The 17,439-nt window shown below is 41.8% G+C and overlaps 2 protein-coding genes across 2 annotated transcripts in view; both read left to right on the forward strand.

Annotated features, from left to right (window-relative positions):
- Positions 1 to 2,223, forward strand: part of Selenoi (selenoprotein I) — a 43,599-nt gene extending 41,376 nt beyond the window's left edge. Inside the window, exon 10 of the mRNA XM_042696798.1 lies at positions 105 to 2,223. Within this exon, the coding sequence (XP_042552732.1) occupies positions 105 to 203 (99 nt within the window). The 3' untranslated portion in view covers positions 204 to 2,223. The remainder of the gene's footprint in view (positions 1 to 104) is intronic.
- An 11,857-nt stretch (positions 2,224 to 14,080) lies between these two features.
- Drc1 (dynein regulatory complex subunit 1) overlaps positions 14,081 to 17,439 on the forward strand; it is a 36,636-nt gene continuing 33,277 nt past the window's right edge. The window contains exon 1 of the mRNA XM_042696758.1: positions 14,081 to 14,238. Within this exon, the coding sequence (XP_042552692.1) occupies positions 14,081 to 14,238 (158 nt within the window). The remainder of the gene's footprint in view (positions 14,239 to 17,439) is intronic.

Here is a 17,439-nt window from a genome sequence, read left to right on the forward strand (position 1 = left end):
CTTTTGTTGTATATATAGATTGTTGCCTTCAGTGGATAAATTGTATGCTTTAAAAAATAACAAGGCACATTTTTTTTTATCATCTTGTGTCTGATTTTCCATAGGTGAAGCAGCTGAGCAGCCATTTTCAGATTTACCCCTTTTCTTTGAGGAAACCAAACTCCGACTGACTAGGAATAGAAGAAAAGAATATTGGCCTCTAATCTTCAGAAAGAAGTACTGTAAATAGATGCTTGTAAATATCTCATCTATCACCATTGAACCAAACTGATCTGCTTGACAGACATGGGATTTCAGTGTGTATGGTACATGGACAGCAGGAACAGAATGTGATCTGAGCTTGTGGAACTTTGGACCTTTGAACTCCCAGCTTACTTTATTTTTTATAAAACCATGTGACATTTGGGTTAAGTGTAATAATGTACCTTAGACCAGCAAGGTGTTCCTAATGATTTTAACTTCATGAATCCATAGTGTCTTTGTTTTTTAAAAGAACCAAATTGATTTAGGAACACTGACTACATTCAGAAAATCCCGTGTTTTCATAGTTGGTATTTTATAAAAGGTCTTTAGCTATGGAAACTATCAGTAGTCCAAACTAACTGAGAAAGAGAGAAAAAAAAGTAAGTCACCTTCAGCCAGAGATGCCAATGGTTGCAGAACAATATATATTTGCCAAATTCTGGTTTCTATTTTTTCTGTGGAAATACCTTTGTCTTCACATGTTAAAAGAGTCTCTAGTATTCTGGCTATTACTGAACAGATCTTGATAAGTGGTCTGTTTTTCTTGTAATGAGCAATATTCTGCTGATACATGGTACAGAATGAGTTTTGATTGTATCTCATGGATTGGCACAGTTAATTGCTTAAGTATAGCAATCCCCCCACTGAGGGTTGCTGGGATTGGATATCACTGAGCTGTTATTGAGAATGTATGTCTGTCCCAGCCTAACAGATAACTGTTTGTGAGGAATATAAATGAAGTACCTTCAAAGAGGAAATGGAAATTGGAGCTAGGATTCTCATGAACTTCACTAGGACTGAAATTAGTTGTCTTGACTCAGTTTGTCTGTTCCTCTTAGTGTATTCTCCTCTTTGGGGATGAGGTGCTGGTTTGTTTGTTTTCTTTTCTCCCATACAGGATAAAGCAGAGAGAAAAATCTCTCTTCCTCGTCGATTTCCCTCCTAGAAGAAAACTTTTGATATTTATGCCTTACTGGGTACTTATTCCCTTAAATGACTCAGAGTAATTTTTTAGGTTTACTAGCAACAGAAATCCCTTTAACTTTATTGAGGTTGTTTATAAATCACTTCTTGTCATGAATGTAGATATTTTCTTCTCTTTCTTTTTGACTTTGTCTTCATTTAGTTTGGTGGTGGTGAGATTTTTCTTGCTGATTTCTTTTATTTTTCCACTTAATGAAGTTTGTGCTTGAATGAAGAGTGTATCTAAAATCCTTTTAATTTTTTTGGACAGGTTGCACTTGGATAAAATAGGCACCGCTGTGTTAATATGTAATTAAATTTCATAACCTTTATTTATCTATGAATATGACCATTGTTAAATATTGTAGTTTTTGTTGAATTTCAGTTTTCTGCTTGTAAAAAAACAAAACTGTAATTGATACTTTAATTTTGAGATGGTTAAGTTCTGATCGTTGTCATCTAGATTAGTAGAAATGAGTCAGGGAGCTAGCTTGATTCTGAATTCAGTTTAAAAAATTGTGAAAGTTCAGGTGTATGGGATGACTTCTCTAAGACACAACTGAACCCTGAAAATAGATGAGAAGTAGATGCAGGACAATGGTGGGTAGTGATTCCATATTTGCTAATAAATTGCCCTCATGGAGGTCAGAGAATGAGCGTTTAAGTGATGGGAGCTAATGTATTGCCTGGTTCTGTGTCTTCTATAAAAAGTGAACTGCAGATAGTTAATTTGAAGTAAGGAAAAGAACTTTGGTTTATAGTTTCTCAGCTAATCAGTTACTGTTTTGTTGACCCTGAATACAAGAATGAGATAATTTACGTAAAATAACTGATATTTATAAGATGACAATTTGGACCAATGGCTTTCTCGTATACAAGGTAGTTTTGTTGTTTTTTGTTTGTTTGTTTGTTTTAAATATTCTAATTCTGGCATTAGGGTCCTGTTTTATAATCTGAAGTCTCTCTCTTTCTCTCTTTTTCCCTCTCGCTTTCTCTTTTTCCCCTCTCTATTTTTGATGCTGGTGCTTGAACTCAGAGCCTGGTGCTCTCACTTGGCTCTTTTGCTCCCTACCACTTAAGCCACACCTTTAGTTCTTGGTTTTTGCTGGTTAACTGGAGATAAGAGTCTCCTGAATTTTTCTTCCTAGGCCAACCTCACACTTGGATCCTCAGATTCAGGCTCCTGAGTAGCTCAGATTACAGATGAGTAAACAGCCAATGCCCAGCTCCCTCCCTCCCCTCCCCTACCCCATACCCTTTTGCTGCAGCAAGTGAATTAGAAAGTTGTTTTGTGCCTATACTTTATGGCATTTCCCTGAGGTGGCAAGGAGTTATGCTCTGGTCAGTTTTATTGTTGTTAGATGAAAGAACAGAGGCTGTCAACAGAAAAGAAAAAACTTAGGTGGACTTCAGAATTGCTCCAGTGCTGGTGACCTTATCATTTTGGTCTGCTATCCTGAGACTGCATTTGGAAAGCCCCTACTTCCTGTACAATGGGTACAGTAGCAGATGCAGGACTTAGAATTGTAAAAGCTCTGAGCATTCCTATTATCCAGTTACTATAACCTGCCCAAAGTTTAAAGGATATTTCCAGCTTATCCATGATACTTTGGTGAGTCACACCCTAGCATACATTGATCTGCCTGTGGGGAGGAGCCTTGTAATCCAGAACATACACGCATGTTCCCCTACTTGCAGAATGGAGTGCCTTAGCCAGGTAAGACATTTGCATTGTGTTTCTGCTGACCAAAGTTGCATAGACCTATAGGAAGCTTCTTTTCAGGTTGTGGTATGAAACCACTCTTGTCAGAAAATAATTCTCTTGCTTTTGAGAGTGACAAGGGATAGAAAAAAATTTTAAATACTTCCATAGAGTATGCTACCACCGCCTTTGTGATCTTTTCATAATACCCATGATCGCATGGCAACACCGTTTGAAATTGACTTTCCCCCACAGATAGTAATAGATATAGTTTATGGGTTCTTAATAAAGGTCCATAGAGTAACTTTCAAATAAAAATGTAACTATTCCTTCTTAGCATTTTAATACTATGATTAAAATACTTTTTATTTGGCTGGGCATTGGTGGCTCACACCAGTAATCATAACTACTCAGGAGACTGAGATCTGAGGATTGAGGTTCAAAACCAGCCCGAGAGGGAAAGTCTGTGAGACTATTACCTCCAATTAATCACCAGAAAATGGAAGTGGAGCTCTGGTTAGCCATGAGCCAAAAAAGCTCAGGGATAACACCCAGGCCCTGAGTTTAAGCCTCAGAGCTAGCACAATTCCTACCAGCATATTAGTATTCTCAAATAGAAGTATCTGGAGACAGAGTGTCCAGAGTTACCCAAATTCTAAGATACCAAGAGAGTATTAATTATCACCTGAGCTTAGGCCTTTGGGGACTAAGGAGAAAAAAGTATAATATACTTTTTAAAAAGAAGGGACCATCTAAATCCCCTAGAAATACGAAAGTTTTTCTAAATACCTAGTTTTCAAAGAACTGGTTTAGTTAGTAGTCAGTCAGAAACCATTTGGAATCTGTCTTGCTTTCCAAAGCAGGTATTTAAACCAATACTCCTTCCCCTTCTTTTATATTTGAATTCAACCCCCTTCTGTAATTCTTAATTCTTCACCTGGATTTTCTTTCACCTGGACACTTCGGACAAAGGTAGTGCACTCAGACCTTTCTTTGTTGCTTCAGATCTTGCCACATTCAAGTCTCCTTGATTGCTTTAGATCAGATCTTGACTAGTCAAGGATGGGAACTGGCTGAGGAAACAAAGTAAACCTCATGGGCTGGGCCTTTTGACTTTGGGTCCCCAATAAGCCAACACCTGATTCATAAGTCTTTGCTTTTGTCCATGCCTCTGCTCAGAGTGGCCTTATCATGACCTCAGTTCTGAGCCTGATCAAGTACTCTATAGGAGATTTGTGAAGTCAGACCAGAATTTTCTTTGTCACATGAGATGGTCTTTGTAAGGCAGCATGCCCTTTCTTGAACACCCTGTGGGTGGTAACCTTACTAAGTTAGCTGCCAGAAAGTACTACAAGCTTCCAAGAAGAATGTTAACTAGTATGCTGCATTTGAAGCACTTTGACATGTACATTTAAAGTTGACAGTCTTAACAGTAACATGGTGTTAAATTAATCACTGTGAAACTTGAAAGTGTGATGATGCTCCAGGCATGTTAGGAAGCTGATTTTCTTTTATTAATTATGTAACTCACGTGATTTGTATATTTTAGTTGCCATCTTTGACGGTGGTATAAATGACTGGTAAATGGCAGATCATTCTTTAGGGTACAGGGTAAAAATCATGGTTGTCTAATTTTTTTTTTTCCCAAAAAAGTGATGATATGTTTGTTTCTTCCTTGCATGGAGCCATTGGAACTGGATTTGTTGGCTGATTCATTTCCAGTGTTTCTACAGAACAAAATAAATGTAATCTTACTTTTAACCTGCATGCTAGTAATATGCTTTGCTCTGTAATAAACAAATACGTAAGAGATAGTAATCTAGCTGGGTTTTGTCTATTTGTTTTCAACTGTGGATCTGTTCTTTATGCAGACAGATCTTAATGAGTTCATATTTAGGGTAGGGAATGTTCTGCCATCCTATGCCCTCTCATGGGCATCCTGCACAAACAAGGGCATTGTGTTCTCTTCAGTCGGAAACAAAAAAGCTGGGTTCCTAGAACCATGTAGTGCCACATGGACTAATTTTACAATACTTTAATAAGTGCTTATTTCTGTAAGGAAATAGATTTGGACACAACAGAAGGATTATTTAGGGCTTTCACAGATAATTCACATCATACGTCCTTTCAGAGAATCATTCTTTAAAAGCTGGGCTAGGAGTAGGCGGTGTGGCTCGATTTATAGAGCACCAGCCAATGAGCAAAAATGCCAGGTACCAAGTTTGAGTCTCAGTCTCTGACAAAAAGAAAAAGCTGTTGGTAAAGCATTGAGATAACCTAAATGCTATGTAGAAGTCAGAAACAACACCTGGGAGTGGCTGAGTGATGTGGGTGCCTTATGTCTCTGGCTAAGGTCTCTCAAGCAGTTTCTGTGGTAACAAAATAGGAACTGAGTTGAGGTTTTTATTAAGCCATACATAGTTTGCCATGAATTTTACATAGTGATCATTCCTGATAAGCACTTTTTAATATCTAAAAAGTGAATTCTGAACCTGGAATGTGTTGTTGAATTAGAACAGTGTTGGTAACCATGTTATTGAAAAGGCTTGATGTAACTTTGCAAGGTTTATAGTATCTCTCTGAGACTTTGAGCTTAACAGCTACCAAAACCTCTTACAATAGTAACTTTTTTTTTTTTTTTTGTCGGTTATGGGGCCTGAACTCTGTACCTGGGCGCTGTCCCTCAGCTCTTCCGTTCAAGGCTAGCGCTGTACCACTGAGCCACCTTCTCAGCCCCAATAGTAAAATTTTTAAATAGGTTATTATTTTCTTTTTTAGATAACTTAATCTCAACAGAACAGCCATCCAGGAGATAAAGATCCAGCTTCATGTAATGATGTTTCTAATTTGAAAATATTCAGTATTGAATCCCAAATTCCTTTAAAAAAAAAATAGAGGAAGGCGATGAATCATTGCCAAGGTATAAAAATCCCTGCTGTCTGCCATCTCCACCTCTTGCCCCATCTAACCTAATAGATGAAATTGATGACCAGTTTGTAGAGAAAGTAATGTCTACTTTTCTGAATAAGGGCTCATGCCCCATGGCTAATAAAAGGGGGTGGGAATCAAGATCAAGTTAATTACTGAATTGTTTGGCTTAGATCTCAGCTGGCTTTCTATAGGCTTCTGGGACAAGAATACAATTCCATTCCTTCTCTCAGGTACCTAGAAGCAGCGCTGTCTGGAGCAGATGGGATGTGTAAGCTGCAAGTAGAGACTATATTGTAGAGTGGAGGATGAAGAGTGTAAAATCCTCTTTTCCAATAGTTCAGTTGAACAGCTTAGTATCTGATCTGTATGGGCCTTGCTGTGTTTATAGTAAATAATAGAGCATTTATATCGTTATGTTGCTCTGTGTATATAAGCATATTTTATAGGCTCATATATTCTCTGCATAAGTACATAATATTGTATGTCCATGGGATCTAGTCTTGATTATCAGCCATATGGTAAACCCTCATTAGACTGATGTGTGTGTGTGTGTGAGAGAGAGACAGAGATAGTATTGAGGCTTGAACTCAGGGCCTGGGTGCTATCTTTCAGCTCTTTCACACATGGCTGATACTCTACCACATGAGCCACACCTCCACTTCAAGCATTTCTCTGGTTAATGGAGATAAGTGAGTCTTCTAGACTTTAATGCCTGGAGCTGGCTTCCAACCACAACCTTCAGCTCTCAAACTCCTGAGTAGGTAGGATTACAAATAGGAGCCACTGGCATCCGGCTTCTCATTAGATTCTTGATGTGGATCTGGTGTACGTGTACACACCATACAAAACTGAAGCCGCTTCCCTCCCCACCCCCCCCAGCCACAGCCTTTCTTATTACCCATTTCATCTCAGGCCTGGAGAATGCCCTTTAAATCTTGCCACTTCCTTTGGCCAGAGATTGTACGAGCCCCAAAGACAGCTTTCGAGCTTGATGGCTCTTGCCACCAAGAGTAGAGGCTTCTGTGGGTGTATGCTTGATGCTGGATTCATGTCTGGTCAGAGGGCAGCTTAGCATTTGCACCCATGGACTTGATGGGGGAAAAACTCTTGTATAAATGGAGTTTTCCAACTTGCTTGAAATTAATTGGCTGGCATCTTGTGGAGGAGTCTCAGATAATATGTACAATAGATCTTACCAGTACATTTATTTCAGTGTTAGCTTTGCATTTTATTGCTGTTTCCTGCTATGAGCTCAGATAACTTAAGACCTGACTGTTTACTTATCACTGGACTCTGGAAGCCTTGGCCTTTCAACTGGATGTATGTTTATTTCTGCTGTGTGAACCCCAAAAGTGATGCAATAGGCTTCAGTTTAAAATTGTTTCATTGTTTTATTGAACAATATTTATTGTAATAAAAACAAGAGTAAATAATTTTTAAATGCTTTTAATTGTTTTTGAGTTGTCTTTTTGTTTTGTTTTTCTTTGGGACATACAAAAGGGGAGGGAGCTAGAATGGAAAAACAGTATGTGCTCAGTGAGAGCACTGCCTCTACTTCCCCTCTCTCCCAGCTTCTCGATTGCCCTCAGTTGCTCCTCCCTTCTTTTTACATTACCCAGGCACAGAATTTGTGCCCCCCAACTGTCTTACTCCTCTTCCCAGTTTCATCTTTGTTCACAGATTTCCTAGAAGAAACTATATCTGCCCCTTCTATTTTTAATTTGTTTCATGTTTATAATATCTCAACACCTCCCAAACAATGTGATTGTTAGTCATCAACCATACAACCAACCCTCCCTCCCTCTTCTCTCCCTTTTTTTCTTTTTTTCTTTCTGCCTTCTCATACTCTTTCTCTTTTGGGGGGAGTGGGAGAGGGGCTTGAACTCAGGACCTGGGCACTTTCCCTAATTTTTTTTTTCTTTGCTTAAAGCTAGCACTCTACCACTTGAACCACAGCTTCACGTCCTATATTTTGGGTAGTTGATTGCCCCAGCTGGCTTCAAACCACAATCCTCAAATCTCAGTCTCCTGAGGAGCTAGGATTACAGGTATGAGCCATTAGTGCCCAGTTAGCGTCCAACTCTGGTCTCCTTCCTGCTCAGCCTCCTGCCATTACACTCTGTCCAGCTTTGCAAGTTTTGACCTAAAGTTTTTCCTAAGCCCTTGTTTCTTCATCTGTGAAGTAAGATATCACTAAACTTTTGTGTTATAAGGATGACAATGAACATGTACTTTATTTTAGCATAGTGAGTGGTTTTAAGTTAGATGCTCAATTTCTACCAATATCTAGTTCTCTAATTTTTACCTCTGAATTCCCTACCCTAACCCCCCCACCCCGGCCATGCCACCCTGCCCTCAGTTGTGGGGCCTGATCTCTGGGCCTGGGCATTGTCCCTCAGCTCTTCAGCTCAAGGCTAGCGCTCTGTCACTTGCACTACAACGTCACTTCTGATTTTCTGGTGTTTTATTGGGGATAAGAGTCTCACAGACTTTCCTGCCCAGGATGCCTTTGAACCGAGATCCTCAGATACCAACCTTCTGAGTAGCTAGGATTACAGGCATGAGCCACTGGTGCCCAGCCTCTGAAGTTTTTAAGCCTTATAAAACAGTTCCCAAACTCCCCTGCTGGTTCTGTTGCTGCTTTCATACTTTTGGAAAATAATAGTGAAGTCATTAATTTTTTTTAAAAAATTACTTAATAGAGCTGCCTTCTGAGACCAATTAGTAAAGGTCACACTAATGGGGAGATGGGTTTGATGGATTTGATATCCTCAAACTCAAGGTGATTTAGTATAAATGGATAAGTGTAGAATTGTGTGTGACTGGACTTGTAAGGTAAAAGATAGATGGCCAGCCTTGGCAATGGGAGGACATGTAGTAGACAAGTGATTTTATATTTCTCACTTAAAACCCACCAGGAATGGGGGTCCTCTACCCCCAAAGACTAACCCCAGCTGTTCTTTGTGATCCGGTATTGCCATCATTGCAATAAATCTTGCACATAATGGAGTTCCTAGTTATACTTTGATTCCCTTTGTAGATTATCTGCAGAAATGTGCTGGCCGCAGACTTGAGCACAAGCACACTGGGTGGTGATGGTGATTACTTGCTAAAATTAGATTTCCTATAGGTATTCCCTTCCGTGAGTTTGGTCAGTTCTAGGAACTAGTCTGTGCTGGGAGTATGACTCACCATTTGAGGTGCAGACTGGATACTGCTCAGCAGAATGAACAGCCTCCACACATCCCTTCCCTCACTCCCACTGGGCTGCCGGCAGTCTCCAGGGCCTCCTGTAATCTCCCTTAACTTTCACTCTCAGCTGGTGCTCCACCACTTGTTCTATACCTCCACTTCCAGCTTTTTGCTGGTTAATGGAGATAAGGTCTTGGGTTTATCTATGTGGGTGGCTTTATGCTGCAATCCTCAGATCTCAGCCTCCTGAGTAGTTACAGTAGTACAGACATGAGCCACCAGCCCCTGGCTCCCCAGTCCAATTTTTCTTGTGTGTACCTCTCTGTAGGAGTTGCATCTTCCTTTTTTTTTTTCCCCCCTGGTCCGTGGGCTTAAACTCAGGGCTTGGGCACTGAGCTTTTTCACTCTAGGCTAGCACTCTACCAATTTGAGCCACAGCACCACTTCTGGTTTTCTGGGGGTTAATTGGAGATAAGAGTCTCAGATTTTTCTGCCCAGGCTGGCTTTGAACTGTGATCCTTAGATCTCAGCCTCCTGAGTAGCTAGGATTACCAGCATGAGCCACTGGCATCTGGCCCAGCATCTATCTTTCTTTAACATACATGTCTTTTTTTTTTTTTTTTGTCCGGTCGTGGGGCCTGAACTCTGGGCCTGAGCGCTGTCCCTCAGCTCTTCAGCTCAAGGCTAGCGCTCTACCACTTGAGCCACAGCGCCACTTCTGGCTTTTTTCTTTTTGCTTATGTGGTGCTGAGAATCGATCCCAGGGCCTCAGGCATGCAAGGCGAGCGCTCTTACCACTGAGCCACCTTCCCAGCCCTCTTTAACATGTCTTAAAGTGTCTCGAGTCAGATTGCTTCTTAAATTTGTGTTACATCCATAAATACTTTATCAGGTCCCTATTGTAGAGTTGTGTCATATCCAGTTTTTAATATTGTAAGTAAACATACCTTTCATTTGACAAAAATTTTGGGAGTATTTACAACATTATCAATTATTGTGCTAGGTGCTATATGTATCATGTGGAATAAAACTGATCTAATTCCATCTCCAAGAATATATAACCTAGACCTATTATCTTCCTAGGATAATTCTTTTAAATAGAATTGCCCAATTGGTACACATGCTAACTTGTGATTAAGTCTGGCATACTATCCTGGAACAGAGCCTTCCTAATGGTGAGTAAAAAATCTCTTCCAAACTGGCACAACCACTCTGGAAGTTCCCCAAAAAACTAAACACTGATCATTCCCTATGACCCAGCTATACCACTCCTGGGCATCTACCCAGAACATCATGAGCCAAGATATCAAAAAGACACCTGCACATCCATATTCATTGCTGCACTATTCATATTAGCCAAGTTGGGGGAAAAGCCAAGATGCCCTACAATAGATGAGTAGATCCAAAAAATGTGGTACCTATACACAGTGGACTTTTACATAGCCATTAGAATAATATGTCATTTTTCAGGGAAATGGATGAACCTAGAACAAATCATGTTAAGTGAAGTAAACCAAGCTCAAAGAGAAAAATGGCATGTGGAAGCAAGATCTAAGATACCAGGACATAATAAATTATACATGTCTCTAAGTGTTCACCTACAGTGAGACCAAGGTAGGATACTCTTAGGAGAGGAACAGAAAGGCACAATGCCTATTTGCATCTGATCATATACTCCAGGAAATGAAAACGAGGTTTCTTATTTTTTGCTGTTCTTGTTTCTTTTCCTTTTTGTTCTGTTTATATGTCTTTGGGTGTGTAGGAGGAGGTACAAAAATGGAGGTGAACAAATGCAGCAATAGTACTCACTGCCCCCTATGTTGAACATCACCTATATGACTTGTGGGCAGAGATGGGAGGGACAAACTGGGAGCGAGGGAGGGAGGCGTGACCTTGTTCAAAAAGACATGAACTCTCTACCTGACTCATAACTGTAACCCCTCTGTACATCACCTTTATAATAACAATAAAAATATTATTTTGCCAGTCCTGGGGTTTGAACTCAGGGCCTGGGCGTTGTCCCTGAGCGCCTCTGTACAAAAAGTGAGTGCTCTACTACTTGAGCCACAGTGCCACTTCCAGCTTTTTCTGAATAGTTTTTTGGAGATAAAAGTCTCACGGACTTTCCTGCTCGGGCAGGCTTTGATCCATGCCCTAGATCTCAGCTTCCTGAGCAGTTAGGATTACAGGTGTGAGCCACCAGCACCTGGCTAATAAAAATAAAATTAAATCTTTTTCCAACCCATGAAAAAGCTTGCTTGCATAATTGAGGCAAAGAAATCTTTCCAGCTGAGAAGAAAATGGTGCCTAAGAACCAAGGAAGGAGGCTAGCTTGTGGCATTTATTGTGGTTATAGGGTGGGTGGGCCTAGAAGATGGTTCATAGCAGATATAATGCAAAGCTCTTGCCAGCAAAGGGCATCCAGGCCCTGTGTGTGTGTGTGTGTGTGTGGTGTGTGTGTTTCTGAGGATCAAACCCAGGTTCTCACACATGCAAGGAAGTGCTCTATCACTAAATTATTATCCCCCTGCTTTCACTATATTTGATGTCAGTATAACTTGTGGAGGAGATGGGGAAAAACCAGTTGTTTAAGGATACAGGTGGACCTGTTGCAACAATGAGAAGTACAAGTTGTCATGTCCAAAACGAGCTTTACAACGTCGGTGCGGGGGGGGGGGGGGGGGGGAAGGAGAAGGATTGGGATTGGGGGGGAGGGGGGAGGCTGGGAAGGGATGTGAAGGGTAAACAAAGGAGGAGGCTGCAATGCTTTGTAAGAAATGTATGCATTATCCTGCCCATGTAACTGTAACTCCTCTGTACAGTATGTTCACAAATAAAATTAAATTAAATTAAAAAAAAATAAATTATTATCCCCATTTCAACCCCTCCCCACACATCTTTATAAAAAACAAAACAAAAAAAAAACTTCCTCTGATGTGGAAAAGAAAGGGGAGGCAAGTCACCAGACAGCTTTGAGACCACTGGTTGCTTATTGTGCAAATTTCACGAATGTTCATGCTGTCTTTATTCTGACCTATTCCTTGTATAGCATCTGATCCATGCAGACTATCTCCTGTTATTCTACTTATTTCCTTATACATAGAAGAACATGGACCAGTGACCCCCAAGGAAAGTTAAATGCTGTGGCTACAACCAAAGACAGAGAGAGAGAGAGAGAGAGAGAGAGAGAGAGACTGAGAGAGAGGGGAGAGACTTGGCAAAGGGTCCAGAAGCCTAGAAACAACTGTCTCCCCACAGTGCCAGGTATCAGATAAAGTTAGCAGCAATTTGGACTCTAGGCTGTTCTGTGTTCTCTACCACTTGCAGATTTGGAAACTCTCCATTTGCCCTTGGTAGTCTTACAAAGGGCTTAGCTTACTTGGCTTGACTATGAGCTAAGTCCTCCAAAAGTTATGACTTGCCCAAAGTGGCAGGGCAGGGCTGTGAGTAGTAACTGAATTGTAGCACAACCCACTGCTCTTTCCTTAGGTTCCCAGTAAGACCCTGTCAAATGGTTTCATTTGTTTTTTAAAACCCTTTAAAACATTTTTCCCTTTTGGGATGAGGAAATGTTCTGGGATTTGGACTCAGGGTCTTGCATTTTTCTGGACAGGTGCTCCTGCCAGCCCTTTGCATGTTGGTTATTTTTTTTTTTTTTTTGAGATATGGTCTCCTGGACTTTGATCCTCCTATTTATACTTTCCTATGTTGCTGGGGTGAAAGGCATATATCATGTAGTCACAGGCAGAGATATAATCTCCCAAGCTTTTTATTTAGTTATTTGTTTTGGCCTAAGCTAGTCTTGAACTACTCATCCCTTATCTGTGCTTCTCAAGTAGCCAGGATTACAGGCTTAAACCAATGTGCCAGACCAGGATTGTTCATTGGTAATGACAAGAATGTTTTTGTGGACAACAGGACACAAAAATATCGAGGAAATAGGTAAGGACTGATGACTCATGCCTGAAATCCTAGGAAGTTTGCGATCTGAGGATTGTGGTTCAAAGTCAGTCTGGGCATGAAAATCTGTAGGACTCTTATTTCCAGTTAATCACCAAAATAGCTAGAAATAAAGCTGTGGATCAAGTGGTAGAGTGATCTTTAAGCAACAACAACACAACAAAAAGAACATCTCAGTACCCAGGCCTTGAGTTCAAGCCCTAGGATTGCCACAAAAATCTATCTTTCTATTGATCCATCAATTGATCTATTGATCTATCGATATATCTATCCAGGAACAGTGTTTCTATGAGAGTGATTGTGATCTGTATTTGTACCCTAAAATTTATTGTTATTGTGCAGAGAGATTACCATTTCATAAATCAATGAAGACATTTCCTTTTTTGGACCATGTCACCCCTTCCTTTGCTTTCCCCTAATTTCCCCCTCCCATTCCTGCCCTCAAGTTACATAGGTCATTTTCCACAGAGTGTACACAGAAAAGCATGATTGTATTTGTTCATCCTTCCCTCCTCCCTTTTTGCACCCTCTGCTTTCCCCAAAAAGAAAAAAGAAAAGCAAAAACAAACCCTCTCCTCTTTTCTTAAGTATGTGATGTGCTATTGTTTTAGGTTTCAAACCTACTGAAAATTGCTATAGAGGACAGCCACTCTTGCTGGGTACAGATTCATGGAGGTGACAGTAGTTTCCATTCTAGAGGAGTTGAGAGGCCGAATACGTTAGGTTCACACTTGCAGAGGGGCGGTGGGCCCAGGGCGGACTCCATCCACCCTCCTGCAGCAAAGGACAGCACTGATATCCTAAACTCTAGCACTGGGTATGGCAGGCGCTCAAGTTATATCGGATGAGTATGCTTTTTAGGGATATTGATTAGAAAAATGAATGTGTGCTGATTAATCATCAGAGCCAGGGCTGAACCACTAGTTGGTTGTCTGGCTTCGGTGTCAGCTCCCGGGAGCATCCGGACCCCGACGTGAGCGGAGGCGCGCCGAGGCGCGAGTCACGTGACCACCGTTCCCTGGCAACGGCTTGTTGCTAGCAACCGTGCAGCGGGTCCGGGCCAAGCTGCCCAAGGCGGGAGGCTTTGCCATGAATCCTCAGACGCCCATTCCCATAGAGGCCCTGGTGGAGCAGAATGCAGAAGAGGCCGCCTCGAGTCAGGGGCCCTCCATACACTCTGACAACCCTCAGGAGCGCATCCAGGCCCGGCGCCTCCGCATCGCAGCGCGTCTGGAAGCCCGGAGGCGGTGAGCCGGGGCCTGGGCCCGTCCTGCTGCAGGGGCCGGGGCGCCGGGGAGGGGCCGGGGCGCCGGGGAGGGGCCGGGGCGCCGGGGAGGGGCCGGGGCGCCGGGGAGGGGCCGGGGCGCCGGGGAGGGGCCGGGGCGCCGGGGAGGGGCCAGGGCGCCGGGCGCGGGCCGCGGGGCTTTGGGGCAGGCGGAGGTGCTGCTGTGTAGTGAGAGCCGAGCGCCCTGCTGGGGAATAGGATCGATGAGCTGGAAAAAACTCCAAAAACTTCCCCAAACTCAGAGCTTTGTTGTCTGTGCTGCTTGCTGTTGGAACTTGAACTCAGGGCCTGGGCTCCCTCCATCCCTGAACCTTTTTTGCTCAAGGCTACTGCGCTACCACTTGAGCCACAGCTCCACTTCAACTTTTTGGTAGTTTATTGGAGATGAGTCTCATGGACTTTCCTTCACCGGGCTGGCTTTGAACCATGATCCTCAGACCTCAGCCTCCTGAGGAGCTAGGATTACACACTTGAGTCACCCATGCCCCCTGCTAGTAGAGATATTAACATACTCAACAGTGTCATTCTTGCAGCCATCCTTCTTTCCTTCTACAATTATTTATTTGGTGTACCGTACCTAGCCTTTCTACAGGTTCAGTGGCTTATCTGGGGAGTGACAGAACTTCTAATTTCTGAAGTATTTGAGACCCTGAAAACCATACCTTTCTCAGGCTAGAGTTGCTACATTTGCTCCCAGAGACCCCAATAACTAAGAGAACTTGAATTTCTGATGCCCTCCGTGTGTAACAGTCTGTCTCCCTTTTCCTGCCTGGCAGGACCAGTTGCCCTGTGGGGATGTTGACTCCTTCCTGTCTGCTGGTTATTGATCGTAAGGAGTCCACAGTACCTAGGTGTTCGTGTGTGTATAGCAGACTTAGGATCACAGCACTATTGAACAGAAAGTGCAATCCCCATTTACCCCTGAATCCACACCATTAGCCACATTAGCCATCATTGACAGGCCATTGGTGTCCGAGAGAGCCATTCCTGGTCTCCATTGATTCACTCAAAGCTAAACTCCACCAGGATGGTTCATACCCTTAATCCTAGCTATTCAAGAAGCTGAGATCCAGAAGATTGAAGTTTGAAATCAACCCAGAGAGCAAAGTACACAAGACTTCATCTCCAAAATATTTGGCCCAAATCCAAGCTAGAGATGTGGCTCAAGTGTTAGAGTACTAGTCATAAGCAAGCAAGCCAACTAGCATTAGGCCCTGACTTCAACCCTAGTACCACCAAAAAAGAGGAACAGTCCAGAAGATCCAGTGTGTCTTTTTGAACCAAAAGAAAAAAATCAGAGTAAATAGAAGGGAGAGCATTGTCACTGGAAGAATGCAAGACTTTTCTCAGCCCTGAAGATCATAAGCTTCCTGACTGAACATGATCCATTGGAAATGTTCAGCACTGGAGGAAAATAGACTCACCCTAGGAGTCAGTGGTGTAGCTCAGTGATAGAGTATGTAATTAAGATGTGCAAGGCCCTGAATTCAATTCCCAATACCAAAAACCCAAACAAACAAGCCAAAGGGGGAAGGGAAGGGAAGGAGATGGGAAAAGAAGGGAATACCACCACCACCACCACCAGAAAAGGACCTATAAACTTTCAAAGTGGGAAAACCCAAAAAGCTGGTCACATACAAAGAAAGGAGTAAGAGACAGAATGACTTAAAGTTTCTCAAATATTACACTGGAAAACAAGCAAATAAATAAGCCACATTGAAGGAAAATGATTTCCCATCTTCAGCTCTAAACCCAGTCAAATAATGAAGGGCCTTTTTTTTTTTTTAAAGAATCTTGAAAAAGAACTTTAGTGAGAAAGTGGGATATTCAAGATGGCAGCTCCTATTTAGGCCACAAATATGGCAATGGTGAGGAAAGTTTCCCTAAAGAGGATTCAGCCCCCAAGAGGGAGCCCAAATCTAAGGTGACGGAATAAGGGGAATAAGCTAAGTCAGTGCTAAACAACAGAAATATAATATGTAATTTTAATAATAGCTACACCTAAAAAGGAAAAAACAAAATTTTGTTCATATTTTATTTAAATATATATAATATCTAACATATATAATATAGGCAAATACTTATAACCCAACATATAAAACGCATATGTATATATTTAATATATTATCCAATGTATAAAAAATATTATCAATTCAACAAGCAGTTGTAACAAGGGCTTAAAAGCACTGGCTCCTCCCTACTTGTGTCCACACGTTAATTAAAATCAGGAGATCTTGTCTGTCATCCAGCCTCCATTTGCCCCAAGCCATTTTCTCCTGCAGACACTTCACCAACATCTAAGAAGCCAAAGAGCCACAAAGGAGCACACCAGAGGCTGGGCTACTGGCCAGGTGTTGGTGACTCATTATAAGAAGGTTCCACCTGACCAATTCTAAAACAATGGACATTCAGACAACCTCTGACATCACCTCTGGCTACCTCTGCTGACCACCTCCAAACACGCTTGTCACTGCAATTATAAAGCTATTTAAATGTCTCAACCATTGCCCCTAATTCTTGCTCTACTTAAACCTATAGCTCATGTTTATATTCAAACACAGCTGAAGATGAACTGAAGTTCAGTCTTCGCGTGGCAGCCTGTGATATGTAATAGATCTCCTTTCTCTGCCTGTTGCAGTGTCTTTTCATTTAGAGTATGGAGCTGAGGGGCCAGACCTGACATGTGGAACTCCTGGAGTTTGAGGTCTAAAATTGGCTTCACAATCAGTATGAATCATCTCACTGAGATGGATTGCATTTTTCATTGTTGAAAATCTTCAAAATGCATTTTAAACTCCTAGCATGTTTCAGTTTAGACTGGCCTCATTTTAAGTGCCTGGTTGTCCTGTTTGGTCAGTGGCCACCATATTGGCCATCATATTGGACAGTTACAGATGATGAATGAAGGGTAGCAATGGGATTTCAGTTAGAACTAGAGAGAAATTTGTAGCAGACCTGTATTGTATAGTTTTTTTCCCTTCTGAAACACATTGATCTTTGCTCCAGGAAGTAGCAGGAAGGGACTATTTAGATAACAACGGTAACTAATTAATTGATAGTCAAAATAGTCAAGGGAATAGAGTACCTCTCTGGGTGGGGCTTGAATCTGTATTAGCCTGGCCATATCTGAAGGCCTGAGTAGCGTGAACACATTGGGATTCTT

This window comes from Dipodomys spectabilis, unplaced genomic scaffold, assembly GCF_019054845.1.
Source record: "Dipodomys spectabilis isolate Male_0828 unplaced genomic scaffold, ASM1905484v1 ptg000210l, whole genome shotgun sequence".
In the NCBI taxonomy this organism is placed as follows: domain Eukaryota; kingdom Metazoa; phylum Chordata; class Mammalia; order Rodentia; family Heteromyidae; genus Dipodomys; species Dipodomys spectabilis.